Raw genomic sequence first — 14,040 nt, 5'->3', positions numbered from 1 at the left:
CATGGTCACATCCCCTTCCCTTCCCCATTTCTGCTCTAAGATATGGCTAGAGAGGATTCATCCTGCAGAGATAAGGCCCTGGCTCCAGCCCATCTACAGCTGAACCTTCACCCTGCCCCACAAGCTGCACAAGTGTGGCTGTGACCACAACATCCGAAGAGTCACCCCTGAAGGTGAGGGAGGAGGCTGGTGGCAGGGAGCAGGTGGCAGAGGGGGAGGTCCATGAGGGAGATGGACCAGGGTAGGAGACACCTCCGTTCTCCATAGCTCTTTGGGAGATCCCCAGGGCGTCTCTTTCCTTGTCTCAAGGCCGCTTTCCCTCTGCAGGTTTCCAGTGGTCAGGCTGCTCTGATAACCTGTTTTATGGGATTGCCTTCTCCCAGGCATTCGTGGACAGACATGAGAGGAGCCAGAATGTCTTCTCCAGCCGAGCGCTCATGAACCTGCACAACAGTGAAGCTGGGAGGAAGGCAAGGGCAGGAACAAGGGCTGGGAGCAAGCCTGGCTGCAGGGGCTTCTCCCTGGCTAGGCAGAGCTCAGTCCAGCCCTCATATCCCAACAAGCACTCCAGGGCAGCCATGTCCCACAGGGGTCTGCATCCTGCTGTCTTTCCTAGCCCAGCACTGCACTGCTTACCCTGAGCTGGCTCTGCCCATGTGGAAGGGGGTCCAAGCCTCCCCTACCCACTTCTGTGCAGTCTCCTTTTCCTCACAGACCCTAGCTATGATTTAGGAAATAATTTACTGTGTTCTGCTCTGAAGGGCTTCCCTGACCCTCCAGACCCTCTTCAACAAAGAAAGACATCTACAGGGGCTGCAGTCAGATCTGGTCCCTTGAACATCCTCTGCTTCTGGGCAGATCTGTTCTCCTCTCCACAGCCCTGCAGATCAGAACAGGTCCCCATCCCATCCCTCCCTTTGCCTCAGGGATTTAATTACAGACCCAAACCATCTTGTTTCCCACAGAGTGGATCTCCTTCTGTTCATGTTGGCATGGCTTTAAAAGATACTTTTGTCCCTTCCCTTCCCTTCCCTTCCCTTCCCTTCCCTTCCCTTCCCTTCCCGGTTCCACTGGTGCTGCTCTATCAAGTGCCAGCAGTGCCAGCACCTCGTGGAGATGCACAGGTGCCACTGAGGGGAGGCTGCCCGGGGACTGCCACAGGGAGGTGACATCGGCTCCTGTGTGCTCCCCACATAGCACCCTCCCGCCAGCCACGGTGGGTTTTTGTGGTTTGAATTATTTTTCCAGATGGAGGGTTGGAGGAGACAGGCCAAACAAACCGCTAGGCTTTAGGAAAAAACCCAGCTGCAGTGGAAAGGAAAGTGCACTCAAAAGCTTCCTGCTCGCATGCTGCATTTGGGACCTGGAGAGTCCCTGTCCCTGGTTCCTCCCCTATCTCTGGACATGCAAGAAACGCCTTCTCCAGTGCTCAGCTGTTCCTTTGTCTGGAGAAATGTTTCCAGGAGGAGTTCCAGCAGCTGCCACAGTGAGGCTCTCCTCATTCAGTCTGACCTCAGTGCCAGGGAAGGTTATGGAACAAATTATCCTAAGTGCCGTAACACAGCACAATCTGGGAATCGACCCCAGCCAGGATGAATTCATAAAAGGCAGGTCCTGCCTGACCAACCTGATCTCCTTTTATCACCAGGTGACCTGCCTAGGGATGAGGGAAAGGCTGTACATGTTATCTTCTACCGGGATTTCAGTAAAGTATTTGATATTGTTTCCCACAGTGTTCTCCTGGAGAAACTGGCTGCTTGTGGCCTGAACATGTGCATTCTTTGCTGGCTTAAAAACTGGCTGGATAGCCAGGCCCAGGGAGTGGTGGTGGATGGAGTTCCATCCAGCTGGTCACCAGTGGGGCTCCCCACGGCTCAGTGTTGGGGCCAGTCCTGTTTCATATCTTTATCAGTGATCTGGACAGGGGGATCAAGGGCACCCCTAGTCAGTTTGCAGGAGACACCAAGCTGGGTGGGAGTGTTGATCTGCTGGAGGGCAGGAAGGCTCTGCAGAGGGATCTGGGCAGGCTGGATCGATGGGCCAAGGCCAGTTGCATGAGGTTCACTAAGGCCAAGTGCCAAGTCCTGCTCTTGAGCCACAACAACCCCAGGCAGCCCCACAGGCTGGGGGAAGAGTGGCTGGAAAGCTGCCCAGAGGAAAAGGCCTTGGGGGTGCTGGTGACAGCAGCTGAACACCAGGCAGTGTGTGTGCCCAGTGGCCAAGAAGGCCAATGGCATCCTGGCCTGTGTCAGCAACAGTGTGGCCAGCAGGACCAGGGCAGGGGTTGTCCCCCTGTACTGGGCACTGGTGAGGCCATACCTCAAATACTGTGTCCAGTTCTGTGCCCTTCACTGCAGGAAAGACACTGAGGGGCTGGAGTGAGTCCTGAGAAGGGCAACAAAGCCTGTGAAGGGTCTTGAGTGGCAAAAGGAGCTGGGGTTGTTGAAGCCTGGAGAAAAGGAGGCTCAGGGGAGCCCTGATCACCCTGTACAGCTCCCTGAAAGGAGGGTGTAGCCAGCTGGGGGTTGGTCTCTTCTCCCAGGCAACCAGTGACAGGACAAGAGAAAATGGCTCCGAGCTGTGCCAGGGGAAGTTCAGGCTGGATATAAGAAAAAATTTCTTCACTGAAAGGGTGGTCAAGCATTGGGAAAAGGCTACCCAGGGAAGTGGTGGAATCACCACCTCTGGAAGTGTTCAAAAAACGAGTAAACAGGGCACTTGGTGATATGGTTTGGTGCGCATGGTGGTATTTGGTCAAGGGCTGACCTTGACTATCTTGAAGGTTTTTACAAACTTTAATCATTTTTTGATTGCTGCTTGGTGAGGTCGAGGAACCTCTCGTGCCACAGCTGCACCTCCTTGTGTCCCTCCTTGTCACTCAGCACCCGGTAGTGCTTTTTACGCTGGCATTCCACACGGGTCACCTGCAAGGAGAGCCTGAGTTCATGGGAATGGTCCGACTGCCCATCCTTCCCCAAGGAAAGAGACCTCCATGGTAGATGGCATCTGGAGGCTGGGGTGATAGGGGCTTCAGGAGGAAGAGGAAAGAACCAGCTGGGAAGTGGTTCAGCTGATAGCTGAACTGTGAGTTTGCTAAGACACAGGCCTGTCCTCTGTCCTGCTGTGGTGATTTTGGGTTTTGTTACTGCCTAGGAAGCACCCAGTAGATGGGGGAGATCCTGCCCTGCAGGGATATACAGTGACATCATCCCTCACAGCATCTAGTGCAAATCCCACCCACCAATGACACTCATTTGTGCTGGGGTCACTATTTGTCACAGCCCCCCAAACACCCAATTCTGTCCTCCTAGAAGGAAAAGCAGTGAGGCAGTGAGTTGAACAGGGACTCAGGGCTGGCTGTGGAGGGACCAGCCATGGAAGAGCAGGCTGTGCAAAAGGCAGCGTGGCTGCTTCTCACCCTCTGGTTGTAGATACTCTTCATGAGGCACTGGTAGCTCTTGAACATGCAGTAGTTGGGATGCTGAACTCCGCTCGAGTCACAGATCTGGTGACATGGGAATGAAGGTCAGAGAAAGGAGAGGAGAAGGAGGGATGGGAACAACCACTGATGGTCACACACCTTCTTTGTACCATCCCCTCCATGGAAGGCATCATACTCTGTCTTCAGCCAGAGGGTCACAGCAGGGTCCTTACAGCCATGGATGGCCATCTGGCTGCACCAGTACTCCAACTGCATCCCTTTCAAAAAGTCTGCATTGTAGTCCTCCGGGATCTCTGAGAACCTGGACTGTAAAGGAGTGGGATAAAGTGAGCCATGCTTCTTCCTCCCCTTCCCCAGCTCCCAGTCCAGGCTCCTCCTCAGAGAGCAGCAGGACCAGCAGCTCCCTGGGTACCTTGTCCTCTGCGTCCCCGTTCTGGGCTGAGATCTGAGGGTTGATGTAGGTGGAGAAGTGGCCTGAGTCGCAGCGAACGCGGTTCAGGGTCTCGATGTTCTGGCACTGCTCCCTCTTCAGCGAGCAGAAAGCACAGTCGGGGCACAGGTCCTTGTGGTGCCGCCCAAGGTTGTCACACACCTGGGGTGGATCCAGCGGGGAGTCAGGGGGGAAAAGGAGACCAAGAACCTCCCAGAAGGAGGCTGAGGAGCTCCAGAATTCCTGGCTTGGAGCTTGCCTCCCTGGTCACCCAGGTCAGCTTCTCCCAGGAGGTGGCCTGCACACAGTGGGGGCCAAAGGTGGGCATTGGTGTATTTACCGAGTCTCCAAACCCAAAGACTCTTTTTTCCATCTCCTTCCAAGCCATGGCAACCATCGATGAGAGACAATTTCCCTCCAGCACTGCATAGCACAGGACCAGCACTGCCTCGTCGTTCTGCAGGGCTAAAAGGCTGACAGAGAAAGGGAAGGAGAGAGTCATCTCATTCCTTGCCACAAGCTGAAAAGATGCATCTTTAGTTGGAAATTGAAACCAACCCCAAAGCATAGCCAAAAAAACCCTTCCCAAAGAAACCCTGGACTCTTGGCTAAGCTGCACAGAGGAATGGGGCTCTCTGCAGGGTCTGTACATGCCCATGTAACAGAGGTTTTGGGGGGATTGGTGTGCATTTGAGGGCATGTGAGATTGTCTGGACAAGGACCACAGCTTGAAGAGCTTTCCCAGGGCCCCTGCAGCAGCTGCTGCCTAATTTCATCCATTTGAATGCACAGTGAGGAGAGGTTTGTTAGATGTCTGCTGAGTGTTGGACATGGGGCAGCCCCATTTGGGTCTGGAGGATGTTACTTATTAAGCCTCCCTCCCAAGTATTTGACAGAAAGGGGGAAAAACTTGTTAACCGTGAATTAACTGTTCATCCAAACTGACATGGGTAGCTAAAAGTAGAAAATTTATGGACAATGGGATCTGAACAATGAGAATATTTGGCATCTCTTAGGAACAATGGAATTTGTAAACATGGTACAGAACTGTTAGCAGACAGGGATGGTTGGTTTCAATCATCATCAATGATGCAGAAGAGGTAAACATGCTCATCAGATATTTGCCTCTTGTGTCTGGAAACAAAACCAGTGATAAATAAACAAACTTTGATCTGACAGAGGGTAAGAGAAGCAGCAACAGCTTATGTTAAAACGCTCTTAAAATCCATGCATGGGCTAACATGTGTGGACAAGTTTTCCTGAGAATACCTGAAACTTCTTGGAGACCTTCAGATTGGCATTAAAAAAAAAAAAAAAAGAAGTGGAGAACCTGAGGGAAGCTCATGAAGATGAGATTTCACAAGGCCTGGAAAACTTTCCCCTAGAGGCAGAAGCTACAAAAGCATCACTCAGCTGAGCAAAGACACTAGTGGGTGCCCACTCTGTCAGCTGGAGGGCTTCAGCTGGGAAGCTGTCCTTGTCAGCAGATGGAGGAGTAATGACTTTAGGTGACTGGAATTTGGGGTGAGACCCATTCAAACCAGAAGCAAACTGCATGTTCCTGATACCAAGAGTGTCCAGCATGGGAACAGCTGATGGGGTGCTTCCTCCATGGTTCGGGGACTTCAAAAAGGTATCCCAAATTTCTGTTAGGAGAGGAGTCTGTGGCTCAACCACATAGCACTGTGTTTTCCTTTGGGGCTCACCAGACACTACTTCATGTTCTGTGCTGAGCAGGAAGGTCAGGATGCATGATCACAGCAATTCCTAGACCTAAATGTTAAAGGAGATGAGCCTCCCAGAAAACCAAACTGTGCCACCCGCCTGAGGTTACCGAGAAATTCTGCTGCGTTCTCTATCACATCCTTTTCCTCCTCTATCTCTGCTCTCCATCTCTGCTGTGAGGTTTTCTGGCCTCACAGTTGCAAATTTATGAGCTGCTTTACCACCTCTGGGTGAATATAACAGCACTGCTGCTGGTCCCTTCTGCTTGTTGACACACTGCTGAGCTGTTTGTGGATGCACAGAGGTTTCACCAAGCTTCAGGGAAGGGGATGGGTCTGTCTAAAGCGATTTCCTAATGCAAATCCCTCCCCAGCTGAGTACCTCTGCATGTTATTGTCCTAACCACTGCCCTGGAAAAAGCCTAACAGGTACTGTGAGGCAAGGACTCAAAGGAAATATGAAAAAAAAAACCCCAGTATGAAGAATAATCTGTGGGCCAAGATCAGTAATCAATCCAAGGGAAAAAGAGAAAACTTCAGGTAACAGCTTATCACACTTCAGCATCTCAGGATGGGGAAGGACACACAGAGCCTGCTTCAGCACTATCTCTGAAGAGTGCTGGTGAACAGCATCCACCTCTCCCTCCATGTAATGACAAGGATTTGAGCCATTAGCTTTCAGCTGCTGAACCTTCCTGATATTGGCTGGCTGAGGAGCAGGGAGCACCTGAGGCGAGCAGAAAGGAAGATAAGAAGCAAACAGCAGCTTTCCAGCACTTGGTAACTTCTGATTTAGGGGGGTTGCTGCAGGAAACTAAAACCAGTTATGAAAAAGCCACTCTAAACAGCTTCAGAAAGAGAAAAAAAGATCTTTGACTGCATGCCAGGGCTGGTTATGAGTGATGATAATTCAAAAAGAGTGTTTTTTCTGGGGATGGTATTTTTAATGAAGGGTCTAGCCTTAGAATTAAAGCCTCTGGGGTTGAAGTAGATAAGCACCACAAGGACTGTTTGGAGGGGTAAAGCAGGAGGAAGAGGAGGGTGAGTCACCAGGAGTGTATGTACCTCTCACTGCACACAGTATCTCAAGGGCAGGTGCCAAGAGGATGGTGCCAGACTCTTTTCAGTGGTGCCTGGCCACAGGATGAGGAGCAGTGGCCAAAAACTAAAGCACAGGAGTTCCACCTCAACAGGAGGAAGAAATTCTTTATGTGGAGGGTGGCAGAGCACTGGAACAGGCTGCCCAGGCAGGTTGTGGTGTCTCCCCCTCTGGACACATTCAAAACCCACCTGGACATGTTCCTGTGTCACCTGCTCCAGGTGACCCTGCCTTGGCAGGGGCGTGGACTGGATGATCTCCATGTGTCCCTCCAACCCTAGCAAGTCTGTGACTCTGAGAGGGCTGGGAGCAGCCTTGCTGGGGAAGCTGGGCTCACATGACCCACAAGTGAGCACCCATGAGTGAGTTCCAACAGAGTAAGATCTGGATCCGGGACAGCCGTGGTGCTGAAAGGGGTGTAGGGGTTGTAGCTGACAAACTACACAACAGTGGGAGCCCTGGGAAAAAGGGCAAATGCAATTGTTTGTGCAAACAGAAAAGCAGGGAAGGGAGGTTGATGTCCTTCCATATACCCAGCTGCTGGACCCCATCACACAGAGCATGGGGATATTTTAAAGGGACACTGAAAATCAGTGCAGAAAATGAGAGTTGCATGGCCTTTATAATGTAAGAGCTACAGACCTCTCTTTAGCTTATTGCAACACTGACTCATGGTGTGGAGGTAATTCTGAGTAGGGAAAATACTGGGAAATAAGGCGGAAAGCACAAAAAGGACTAAAAATAGAGAATCAGTGCACTAATTGTCGTTTCCCCCTCCTGCCCAATGATTCACTGCTACCAGAAAGACCACAGAATAGTGCTGCAGATCCTTCTTGTATTACTACCCTCGCCCTGTCTCTCTCTAAAGATCATAGTTGGCCTCATCAGGCACTATGAAAGCTGGAATAGCTACCAGAGCAGCTGCCACAAGCCACAAGAACAAGAAGGATGGAAGTCCTGCTGGACATGAGACCCTAGGGAAGACACACATCTCCAGGATCTGTGCCCATCACAGCCCTGCCCACCTTGTGTTAAAGCAGATGCTGAATGGCACCTGTGCACAGCGACCAGACCCACCCAGCACTGCTCCTCTTGCTGGAATGGAAATGCCTCCAGGCATTTTGCCCCTTTTTTAGGTCATGCTTTGATGTCCCTCTGAGAGGAGGCGAGCTGCAAAGCCGACAGGCGCGGTCTATCTCGCCTCTTTATCCTCCGTGGGGTTTAAGCTTTGCTTAGCATGATTGATGGGGCTCGGCTGCCAGTTACAGACACACAGCCAGCATCAGTGTCTTTGAGAAACTCTGCAGCAGAACAGCGAGTGCCATCTGCAATCACAGCAGTCCCCCAGTAATCCCAACAGAACTCAATCAGAGCAAGGCTCAGTTTCAGAGGCAGGGAGAACAAAATCCTCAATGAAACACGATTTTGCCTGAGAGCACATACACCAGGAAAACTTTTGCCAGGCAGTAAAAGCCTCCTACATTATTAGGAAGGAGGATGACATATGTTAAAGCCTTGCAAGAGAACAGTTACGGCTTTAACAACATGATACAATTCATCTTTACATGCAGAAGTGGAATCTCTGGCTGAACTGTAGCAGTGGTGTGCAGTGTGTTCAGGAGAAACCACAGATGTGCAATCAGGCACAAAATCTGCGTGCTTACAGGAACATCGCTAGCCAGCAAGAGAGTGAAACCAAAATGACTTCTCCATGAAAACCACATCTAGACACCAACTGGTTTTTTTTTGCTCTTGGTAAGCAAAATAATATTTGCATCTCAGTCAAAGCAAGTGGTCTTCAGCCACAAGGTAGTAAAGGATCAAAAAGTAAATTTGAGTGAAAGCATAATATCCTTTTTCAGTTTTTTTCTGTGTGGGGTCACCAGGCCCAGCTACCTGAGGACAGAGACAAACAGTTCCTGGCAGACCAGCTGAGAAGAGCTCAAAGTGCTCCACAAGCTCCTAACGCATCTGTAGGCCAGAGGAACTCAGAAGGGCATGTGAAAGGATTGCAGCAAGCTGGACTGGTGCAGAGCCTTGTGCTGAACTGCCATGTAGCTGTCTCCAAAACCAGAGTGGGGAACCAGAACCCCCCTAGGAAGAGCTGTGCTCAGATCCAGAGTGCAGAGAGGTGCATGTGCTCAAGGAGAAGCAGTGGCCCTGCACAGCCAGGAGCAAGGCTTCATGCTCCCAGCTCCTTCCTAGCCCAGGGCTGCTTTTACTCCCCTTGGGAGAGGACAGAGCACTGAGTGTTCCTCAGGTCAGACTGTTTCAAGAAACATCTGCTTTGCATTGCACACAGAGAGGCAAGGAGCACAGCAAGACACATCCCAAGGACCTGTGTTTGCAAGGACATTATTTCTGCACATCACCCAGACTCCTGGGAGACATGCTGGGAGGAGGCTGAGTGCAGAGGTGATTGCATAGTGCAGATGGCCACAGTGTGGGGAAGCACAGGCATGGGACAAAGCCCTGCCTGCAGCTCAGGCCCAGCCTAAGCTCACTTTGCTCAGGATTCAAGGACAGTGCCATTTTCAGGCACTAACAGTGCTGGATCACCCTCTCCCTGCTTACTCTGTGCTGAAGTGAGGGATGCCTGGGGGCTCCCCAGGTACATTCCCACTCTGGATGGGACAGCTTGCTCCAGAACACTTGTCCACGCTCACCATGTGCTCCAAGCAGGGACATGGATGCCGTGGGGCTGCTGTCCAGTGTGCACAAAGACAGCCCTGCATGGATGGCATGTGGGACCCAGAATGAGCAGACTTGCCCTCACCTGCCTCGGGGGTGCATTTCTGGCTGTGGTGTCCGTCCTGGGCCCACCTTGGTGAAGTTCCAAGAAGAGCCTTTGGCGTTCAAGGTTGCATCCAAGGAGAGGGCCGACTGGATCAGCTGCCAGATGCTTTTCCTCAGGCTTTGGTCATCAGGGGATTCCACGCTGGGAGCTGAGGTGGTAGCCCAGACACTTGTTGGGCGCAGAGTCTTCCTGCTCTTCTGTAAGGGTGTGGAGGCATTTGGCATGGCTGTGGGGGGCTTCGTTGGCTGTGGTTTCTCACCTAACAGTGCACGAGAGAACTTCAGAAGGTCTTCCACATTGCCCTGAGCAGGCATCAGCAGGTGAGAGAGAAGCCTCCAGCCAAGCTGGCGAGGCAGAGGGATGGAGTGGCTGAGGGTGCCTTTTGGAGGCCAGACAGAAAGCTGCAGGGCTAGAGGAGCAGCTACAGGAGAGCAGAGGATGAGCAGGGGTGCCCAGCACAGCTCAGTGCAGCCTTACCTTCTGTGGCAGGAAAGTCACTGCCTGCTGCTGAGGAGCTCACAGTGCTGGATTGCTCCGTCGGGAAAGGGCTTGTTAGAGACCAACTCAAACATGGGACTCGCTGCGTGGAGGAGAGAGGGAGAAACATGAATCTCACTGCATTATTTTCCCTCTCTCCTCACCCTTCCATTTCCCAAGAGATGGATCTTCACCCTTCCATTTCCCAAGAGATACTCCCCCCACCCATCCCACATCCCACTCCTCACCTTGACGTAGAACTTCTGTCTGAGGCAGCGATACTGGGCGAACTGGCAGAAGGTCTGGAACTGCACCAGCTCTGGAAATTCAGTGCAGACTGGCCCTGGAGACGGAGATGTGGGATGGAGGCAGGTCTGGGTGCACCAAGAGTTGGGCATCTCTTGGGTGGCAGCTCGTGGGTGCAGGGAAAGTCCAAGCTTTTGCCCCCAGGTGGAAATCATGGCTTTGGGCTGCTACAGCTTCCCATTGCAGGCACCACATGCCTTTTCCCTCCAACCCCCTGAGGATTTCACTCTGTCCTTCTGCCCTTTTTCAAGCAGTTATCTTCCCTATGACAGAGACACAAACTTCCTGTTTCCAGGATCTGATGCTTCTGTTATTAGTCCTTGTTGGGTTTAAAAAAGAGGAAAAAAAGCAAGTAGTGATGTAAGTTCAAAAGATGACTAGAGCTGGCCTGGGAGAACCAGAGAATCAGAGAATGGTTTAGCTTGGAAGGTCCTTAGAGATCATCAAGTTCCAAGTCCCCTGCCATGGGCAGAGACTCCCTCTACTGGACCAGGTCGTCCAAAGACCCATCCAGCCTGGTCCTCATGGGTCAGGGATGGGGCAGCCACAGCTTCTCCAGACAGCTGGCTCCAGAGGAGACAAATTCTTCAGGGCAAAATAATTTGACATTGATTCCAGCCTTGCAGGGGATGGAGGAGGATCCATAGGGCCAGGATGGTGCTGGCAAAGCCTGTACCTGTACACACACACTGCAGTCTTGACCAGCACTGCTGACACACTGACTCCAGAGCTGCAGCTCTTCCTGCAGCAGTTGCAAGAAAGCCAAAGACTTGCAGGAGAGCAGAAACTCCTGGAGAATTGGGTGATCTTGTGCTCCCTCTGCTCTAGGAGTGCATGGCCTGGCTGGCACAGCCAGCCCTGTGGGAACAGGGGAAGTGCTGGCTGACAGCATTATTTGTATTAGCAGGGAAATTGCACTGCTCTCCTGTTATTGCTCGTGCACCATCCTTTACCCTGCACTCACTTCTTGTGCTGAGCAAACAGCTGCACCATCAAAAGTAGAATTTCAGATATACGCCAGGATTCCAGCCCAGAAAAACGCCCAACTTGTAGGGAATGCTCCAGACCCCCACCCTGCCCCTTGTTTAAAGCACAAGGTATTGAAGGGAACACTCCAGGTCCCCACACTGTCCTTTGCTTAAAGCACAAGGTGACTGCCTTCATCAGCACCACACCTGAATGGGCACAACTAATGCTCATGGATATCTGGATGTAGGCAGCACTGCCACAGCTCTGTGAGGGCAGCAGAGGCTAAACATGAGAGGCACATGCTCTGCTGCATCTTTTCCACCTCTCAGCCTGGCTGAAATGTGCCAAAATAGCCCCAAAACTGAAAAAAGGTAACGTGAAGGGGAATAAATTCTGCCAGATGGGTGTGTTAGACTGAGGGATGGGGGGAAAGCAGATAAAGAGGGCAATCTGCAAAATTGTTCAATCTCCTGGCAATTCCAGATGCTTCTGCACCATATAACTGAGTCTCTGAAGGCAGCAGCAGTGGGACTGTGGCTGGACATGACAAAGAGCAGTGCCAGGGAACTGGGCACCCCCAGGAGAAGAACCAGGAACAGACCCTGGGTGCACAAAGCACTGTGGCATTGTGGATTGCAGGTGCCCAAAAGTGAGTGAGTAGCACAGAACCCATCCCATGGTCTGGTGATGTGGGGTGGAACTCATTCCCCCAACACAGCTGCAGAAACCAGCAAGAAATAGTTGCCCTCAAGCTGCAGTCCAAATAAGCACAGTTGGCTGATCATTCAGCTCATTGACGTTCATATCTAAATATAAAGACATATTTTTTTATGAGAAAATTGCTCCTATTTTTTTTCCTCTGAAGAAAAATACAACAGAAGTAGTCCCAAGTTTTTCAGCTGCACAGATATAATTATACCACTTAAATTCTCTGATGCAGGGGTGCAGGGAAAATATGACTGCAGAGATTTGAAGGGTGCTGTTGCTATGGTGCTTTCTGAACTGGGATGTTTCTTGGCTCCTGAAATGTTAAACACTTAAAAAGGCAGCTTATCATCTCAAGTTTTCTTAAAGACCTACAAGAGCCCGTGAGCCAAGATTCTGCATTAACCCTCAGATGAAGCTGGAAGGAGCTGGGAAGAGATGAGGAGCTGCAATGAGCTTCAGAACACTGTGACCAGTTTTTCCTCCTGCCACCTCACCAGCGGAGATGTGGAGAAAGGAAGGGCCATGGAAGTGGCTTTGAGCCCCATGACCTGTGGAGAGAGGCTGGCACAGCTGAGCTCTGTCAGCTGGCTGCAGAGGACAAGTTACAGCAGCCCACAGGGGCTTGAAGGAAAGCTACAAGAGGACAAACTCTTCTTGGTGGTGCCAGACAACACACGGGGGGAAAAAGCCATGCAAATTCCTGCGTGGGAGGTTAGGGCTGGCCATTGGGAGAAGTATTTTTTTTTTCTCCAGAAAAGTGGTGCAGCACTGGAAGGGATGCCCAGAGAGGCCACAAAAGCTGGTGTGCTCTAGTTTGGGAGTGTCTGCTCCAAACTGCTCTTTGGGCTATAGAGCCCAAAAGAACCCATCCCATTCCCACCCATCCCATTCCCACAATCTCGTGGCGTTTTGGGGCAGGGAAACAGCCCAGCTGGGCGGGTGGGTGATGCCCTTACCTTCGGGGACTTCGCCGTGGTTCTCCTCCTGGTCCAGGTGCAGGATGGTGGGGCTGAGGCAGCCGTACGCCTGGCGCAGCAGGCAGAACATGTTGGCCTGCCAGGGAGGGTGCAGCCGGGAGAAGAACTGCTGGTACTCCCCGTCTGACAGCGGGCTGCCCGGCACGGGGGGCACCGGGGGAGCGACGGCGGCCGTCGGCAAGGTCAGCACACCTGCGGGAGACACACGGGGGATGCTCCGGGCTGTCCTCCCCGGGGGCAGGAGGGGGGAAACAGGAGCGGCTGGCAGGCTGGCCTGCTCCTGTGTGCTGGTGCAGAGCAGGGTGCTGGGACAAATACTTCAGATGCTGCCCTGGAGTCTCCCTCCATCACCCCTGCCTGCAGGGCAGCCAGGAGCCCCAGGGAAAAGAGGGGAAGAAGAACAAACAGGAAGGAAAAAGCAAAAAAAAACTTTAAAAGTCAGATTTTATTGTGACTTTTGTGTTCTATTGCTTTGGATTGCGGGGAAGGGTTTTGATTTTTGGTTTTGTTGTTTCTTCGTGTGTGTGTGGGGGACGTTGGGTTTTTTTGCGGGTTTTATTTTTTGTGTTTGAGGTTTTTGGTGGGAGAGGACATATGTGTGTCTTTTCATTTTCCCCCTCAGAAGCCCCAGCCTCCAGAGGTACCCACAATGGGGGTGGCTCCCCTGCCCCCTGCACTGTGCTATGGGCACATTCCTGTCCACGGGGACATCCCTCCATCTCCTCCCTCCCCTCTTTGCCCTGGGCTGGGCCCCCTCTCCTGCTGCCTCTGCACCCTCCTCTGTCCCCCACTTACATCCCCTCCAAGAGCCTCCAGCTGCCGCAGGGATGAGCAGAGCTGAGAGCTGGCATGGCCTGTGGGCCAAGCGGGGTGGCTTTGTGAGAGATGGGGGAGTGGCAGCAGCAGAACAGGAGCTCCAGCCCCGGGCGCTGAGGTGGCCCCGCCAGGATGGACACTTACTCAGCAGCCAGAGGAGCCGCGACGTGTCTGCCACAGGCTTCATCGTCATGGAGCTGCTTGGTGGCCGGGTGGGAGTCACTCACCCACCCAGCAGAGCAGGTGCAGGCAGTCTGAGCACTCGGGTTCTGCCCTTGGCAACGGTGGAACCATC

At 52.3% G+C, this 14,040-nt stretch overlaps 1 protein-coding gene across 1 annotated transcript; it reads right to left on the bottom strand.

Moving 5' to 3' along the window:
- Window positions 1–2,737: 2,737 nt before the first annotated feature.
- On the bottom strand, window positions 2,738–14,040 carry ACRBP (acrosin binding protein). The gene is made up of 10 exons (XM_085068935.1): window positions 13,890–14,040; window positions 12,909–13,121; window positions 10,218–10,312; window positions 9,970–10,072; window positions 9,472–9,751; window positions 4,213–4,345; window positions 3,855–4,034; window positions 3,581–3,748; window positions 3,419–3,505; window positions 2,738–2,924 (listed from the first exon to the last, which is right to left on the bottom strand). Exons 1-10 carry the CDS (start codon window positions 13,936–13,938, stop codon window positions 2,796–2,798), a joined length of 1,437 nt encoding a protein of 478 aa, XP_084925061.1. The 5' UTR covers window positions 13,939–14,040; the 3' UTR covers window positions 2,738–2,795.

This window comes from Lichenostomus cassidix, chromosome 1 (assembly GCF_008360975.1).
Source record: "Lichenostomus cassidix isolate B80296 chromosome 1, HeHo_3.0, whole genome shotgun sequence".
Taxonomy (NCBI): domain Eukaryota; kingdom Metazoa; phylum Chordata; class Aves; order Passeriformes; family Meliphagidae; genus Lichenostomus; species Lichenostomus cassidix.
The sequence above is the reverse complement of the archived record's forward strand: the minus strand, read 5'-3'. Positions and strand labels throughout refer to the sequence as shown.